The sequence below is a fragment of the Crocuta crocuta genome, unplaced genomic scaffold (genome assembly GCF_008692635.1).
Source record: "Crocuta crocuta isolate KB4526 unplaced genomic scaffold, BGI_CrCroc_1.0 scaffold139, whole genome shotgun sequence".
NCBI lineage: Eukaryota > Metazoa > Chordata > Mammalia > Carnivora > Hyaenidae > Crocuta > Crocuta crocuta.
In genome coordinates this window covers 1551203-1556833 of record NW_027533258.1, presented here as the reverse complement: position 1 = coordinate 1556833, position 5631 = coordinate 1551203, and the positions used below count along the sequence as shown (strand labels likewise).

The following is a 5631-nucleotide window of genomic DNA, read 5'->3' as shown; positions in this document are numbered from 1 at the left end:
TTGCCCACGGGTGCCGGTGAGGGGGGTGGCTCACCTGGCCAGGCAGGAAGTGCATCTGGGTGACGGTGGCCGTGTCTCGGTGCAGGCCGGTAAATTCCACACCGGGTGCACCGTAGCTGAGAGCACAGGTCAAGGGCAGAAGCAGGTACGGGAGATCCTCCTCTCCGAGAACCATTCCAGTGGGCCCCAGCCAGGCCTGCCTATCCAGAAGCCCTCCAAGGTGCAGATGGGACCCCCTCCTTGAGGCAGCACTATCCTATACCCCCAAGACGTCCCCAGGCTCAGAGTGCAGGCTCCGCTCTGCTCCTGCAAGTGGGTGCTGCTGTGTGACCTTTATTTCCTCATCTGTAAAATGGGCTAGTGAGTCCCACTCCCACCTTGCGGGGCTGACGCGGGGCAAGTGAGAATGAAGACACACACACCCAGCACAACTGGTCCCGGCCCGGCATGCAGCCAGGGTTCCGCTCTGTGTTGGCCATGTGTGTGCACGCGTCTGTGTACACAAGGGCTGGGCCCCCCAGGTTGGGATCACACAGGCTGAGATGACAGGCCAGGCTTGCGCACGGAAGCCTGGAGCAGAGGAGAGTCCAGGCTGCCTCTTCCCACCGCTCCAGGCCAAGCTCCACTGTGGGCATGGAAACCAACCTCCCTCTGGGGCGTGCAGCCAGCAGCCCCCACTGTGACCGGGGAGAGGCCTCAGCCCACCCATTTCACAGACAATCCGCAGAGGCTTAGAAAGGTTGGGCGACCTGCTTCAAGTGCCTGGTGTCAGTGCCAGAGTCGCAGCAAGGCCAGTCCGGTAGGGCTGAGGGGGCCCCGGGAGGGAGGGCTGGGGAGGGGTCAGCGTTGCCCAGCAACAACACAGGAGCCCGTTGCTCTGGAGCCAGAGTTGGGATTCCCTGCAGGAGCCAGGAGGACACAGAAGAGGGGACAAAAGAGAGGGCAGGAGCGCTGGGCGGGAACCAGGGTTGCCAAGGAGACGGCCGCCCTTGAGGGGGTGGGGTGGCTTCTGTGGCCAGCCTCAGTTTCCCAGCCCACGGGCTCCGAGAGAGGGCAGGGGTAGCTTAGGGGAAGGAGGGAGGGGAAAGAGGAGGGCCCAGCCTCCTCCGAGGCGAGGCCGTCTCCTCACCGGCAGGTCAGGTTCTTTGTGAGCACAGAAGCCTGTGCACGAGCCCACAGGGCGATGGCTTGATGGCTCGAGTGGCTAAGAGAGTGGCAGGGAGCAGGGCACGGAGACCCGCCTACCATGGACAAGGAGAAAGGGCTTGGGGACCTCGATACACCTGTGAGGTGGGACAGCACCACAGGAGCAGGCCAGGAAGTGCATGGCCCCCCAGGGCAGGTCGGGGCTGGGGCTGGGGGTCCGGCCACTGCCCCCTCCCCACCCCCTTCCCTGCCCCACCAGTGCCTCAGGGGCCCATGGGAGAGGAGGGGCATCCCGGCCCAGCCACACTCCCTCGAGAAGGCAAACTCACGAAGCACAGGCCCAGATGCCCACCGCTGCTGCCTGGCCACCCAGCCCTGGGGTGGGAAGACCCTCGTCCCCACCGGGCCTCCTTCCAGGAACTGACTCATTTTCTGCCAACCAGTGTCCCCAACGAGGGTCGTGAGAGCCACAGGGTCAGAGGGTCATGTGAGGAGGGGTGAGGGTGGGCACCCCTCACCAGACAGCCTCCAGCCAGACCCTACACCTCTGTCTCCCCACCCGAGGGGCTTCCCCGAGAGCAGTGGGGGTGGGGTTCTCCGTGGCAGGCAAGGAGGCCTTCAGCTGCCTGCTTGCCCCCACCCCACCCCCACCCCGCGCTCGCAGGAAAATGCCCGCTTTGTGCGGCTCACATGGTCCATTGTGCGGCCGCCAGCATCCAGGTGGGGGCCGCGCGGCGCTCACCATGCCGAGCCTGGCACTAACCCCAGCCCCTCAGCCAAACACACGTGTCTTCACATTCGCATACGTGCGTGTGCCCGGTCACCGGGGCCGGGCCCGCTGTGCGACCCTGGCCCACTCAACACCTCCGCTGGGCACCATGCGTGGCCAGCCTCCCGGCCCGGTGTCCCCAGTCAGTGGCTGGACTGGCGGTCGGGTCGCCTAGGTAACTGGCCGGCTGAAATGCAACGATGGACAGCTGTGACCACCGCAAGCCGACCCCGCCCCCCATCTCCGCAAGGAAGAGTCTCAGGGCAGAAGCCACACCACCAACCTCCACCAGGATCTGGGCGCCTACTGTGGCCTCCCAGGCCAAGCCAGGGCCAAGGAGCCCGTGTACAGGGAGCTGCAAGCAGGAGCCTCCGAAGGGCCCTGAAGGCCTCGGTTAGCAAAGGATACATCTTGACGGCCCCAGACCTGGTGCCGATGGCCATGATGCGAAGCTCCGGGTCAAAGGCCAGGGCGCTGGGCTGGTTGGGGAAGCCATGCTCCACGGTCTGGAGGGGAGGGCAGGGCATTGGCACTGGCACAGGCACGGCCGGCCGTGGCCCACCTGAGGCCCGCCCCAGGGCAGCCTCCAGACTACAGCAGCCGCACAGCAGGACGGGGCTGGTCCGTCGGAGCTCCGTGCCTCAGTGTCCTCAACTCCGAAACAGGTGACCGCACGTCTAGTCCACACCGCAGAGGCCCTCCCCAGCCAGCCCGTCTCTCTCAACACCCACGACCGGCGCCCTGTGTGCAGGGCTCCGGCAGTAACAGAGAGAAGCGGGACCAATGAGGTGCAGGCACAAAGGTCAACCCTGCCTGTCCCCCAGAGCAGGGCTCTGCACCCCACTTTCAGAGGTGAGGTGCCATGCTGTCTGGAGTCTCGTATGAAGTCCCGGGCACTCCCCACAGGCCCCGAATGGAGGTCAGCTAAGTGGAGGCCCTAGACCCTCCCCCTCCCCCAGGGCCACTCCCCCAGGCAGGACCAGTCTCAGCACAGACCCTTGCCCGCAAGGTTCTCCATCCTTCCGTCCATGGGCTCGTGTTTTCCTTGGTTTTCCCACAGCCACCAAGGAGCTTCTACTCACCCCCAGAGGCCCGGCACGAGGGACCCCCACCCCGTCCTCAACACCCATGTGGGACACCGTACGTAGGCCCAGGTGTCTCCTGCCCACTGCCTCAGCAAGACACACATTTCAGAAGACACCCTGGTCCCCACGCCTCCACCAGTCCAGGCACGGACTGAGCCCTGTATGCAGCCTGCTTGGACTCAGGCTAGTCACGGCACTCTCCGAGCCTCAGTTTCCCACCTGGGCACTAGGGGTGGCTCATCTAACCTGAGGACAGAACAGCCCCTGTGGCTAGGGGTGGAGGGGAGTGCNCCAGCCAGTCCCAGCCTCTGCTGAGGACCCTCCCCAAGTTCCCACCTCCCCACCTGGCCCCTCCCTGTCCTCTTCCCCACTCTCCCCCAGCTCACTTGACTCCAGGGCCAATGGTCTTGTGCTCTCCTCCAATTTGCCAGGCAGGCTCCAGCCTCAGGACCTTTGCATCTACTGTCCCTCTACCTGGAACGGGCTTCACCCTGCACAGCCCAAGGAGGGCTCCTTCCCATCATTCAGGTCTCAGCTCAGGAGTCAGCTCCTCAGAGCCCTCCCTAAACCACCCTGCTCTGGCAGCCTCCCTGTCCCCACACTCCACGCCCTCACTCTACTTTATTTTATCTACAGCACCAGCTGTTACCCAAACTACTGCACGTTTCACTCTTTTGCTTTGGATTTTCACTGTCTCCCCCACGAGTACATCAGCACTCTGAGTGAAAAGGCACTTGTCCCTTTTGGTCACTGTGGGGTGTCCCATACCTAGAAGGGGGCCCCACACACTGCAGGAGCTCAGTATTTGTTAAACTGACATAGAGTTGACATCCCATACGCGCCCTGTGGGATTTGGATGTGAGACGGAGTCCAGAGTCCCGGCTTGCTTCTGACCCCCCTCCCATCACTTGGGAGTGTGGGACCGATTTATTCTCCAGTGACCACCTACCATCTCCTCTTGTGACCAAGCCCCTTGCCCAAAACCACACCCCTCCCACCAATGCTGCCCACTCAGATCCGGGCCTCACCCCCCCTTAGCAGGGAGCCCTCAGCTTCCACCAGCCCAGGCCCAGCCAAGAGGAGCCAAGCCTCCCCTCCCACCTCTCTCAGGTCTCCTCTTCACACCCGACTCCATGGCTAAGGAAGTGACACCTTAACGCGGCGCCTGCTCCCACCACTGTCCTCCTGTCGCTCACAGGGCTTTCCCCTCAGGGCCACCCAGCACAGCAGGGGGCCATCCTGACACCAGCCTCCCCTCTGGGCCCCTCAGGTCCCTGGCAAGTACTCAGCTATCACGTCTGAAGGTCCTGGCCGCCTCCCCATCACCAGGAAAGCTCGCCCGCCCTGAGAGACATTCCCGCCTCGGCCACTTCAGGCCCGGCCACCCCACAGCGCTCTCCCGGACGAGCGCACCGTCGAGTCCGGCCCAGGACCACAGCAGGCCCTCCAAAAATCCCTGCGCCCCTCGAGGCTCAAGTCAAATCCCACTGACAAGGGGATGCAAGGACGAAGTGGCCCAGTTCGCTCTGTGACTTTGGCAAGTCGTCACCCCTCCCTGAACCTCGATTTTCTCACCGTGTGACGGGGATAACGACCCTGATCCTTAAGAGCAGGGAAGGCCTGGGCAATCAGAGGTTTGGAGTAAAACCGAGGCCAGAAGCAGCACCCCAGGAGACGTTAGCAGCGCAAAGGTTGGGGCCTGCATCTACCACATGTCAGTGCAACGGTGGGGGGAGGTGGGGGCTGAAGGCGGCCCCTTTCCCGTGGCCCCTCTTGCCCTGCCTGGGACAAGAAGGAGCAAACTTCCACACACACCCGCACCTCCACCTTGGCTCAAAGGACAGGTGAGCTGGCCCAGGTGGTACAGGGAGCCAGAGCCCACAACAGGGGAAAAGGTGGCCCCATTTCACAGCACAGGAAACTGAGGCCCCACACACCGAAGTGTAGCTGAGTGCAAAGCCAGGCATCTCTCTTGAAGCCCCCCAACAGAGCAGGGCAGGTCAGAGCCCCACAAGGCAGAGCCTAGGGCCTTGGGGAAAGAGAGGAGAGGAACGTGGAAGGGATTTCCCCGTCCACCCCCCCAACATCTGCCTCTACTCCTCACCCCTCCCCACTGGCCCGGGTGCAAAAGCAAAACAAACTGGGGCCCTGGGCTGCCCCCAGGGCTGAGCAGGGGCTCCAAGAGCCCCCAGAGGAGGAGAAATAAAGAGAGTGAGAGCCGGAGTGAGAGTTCTAGAGACCGCACAGGGACATAGGCAGGCGGAGAGACACGCAGGAAGAGACGGGCAAAGTCTCAGAGATGAAGAGACAGAGAGGGAGAGATGAAGAAAAGACAGCAGAGATACGCGGAGATACACAGGGACAGAGGCAAGACACCCCCCCCTCCCCAAACACAGAGGCATAAGCTGAGGATAGGGAGGTGATCACAGTCAGAGACACGGGCAGAGACCCAGAGGCCGGCAGAGTCGCACAGAGACAGAGAGACACACACCCAGGTAGCCCGAGACCTGCAGAGCCAGGGCCAGTGAGGCCCACCGAGACCCGGACGAGCGGACTCGGAAAGTCAGCGAGAGACCCAGACCTACCCAGAGTCCGGGAGCGGAGCAGGGAAAGAGGCGAGAAGCGGGGCCC

General features: G+C 63.3%; 1 protein-coding gene across 1 annotated transcript in view; it reads right to left on the bottom strand.

Annotated features, from left to right (window-relative positions):
• The window catches only part of LLGL1 (LLGL scribble cell polarity complex component 1), a 13736-nt gene extending 11319 nt beyond the window's left edge, over positions 1 to 2417 (bottom strand). Inside the window, exons 1-2 of the mRNA XM_077746871.1 lie at positions 2324 to 2417; positions 35 to 116 (exon numbers count right to left, since the gene is read on the bottom strand). Coding sequence (XP_077602997.1) covers positions 35 to 116; positions 2324 to 2358 — 117 coding nt within the window. The 5' untranslated portion in view covers positions 2359 to 2417. The remainder of the gene's footprint in view (positions 1 to 34; positions 117 to 2323) is intronic.
• Positions 2418 to 5631: the final 3214 nt, after the last annotated feature.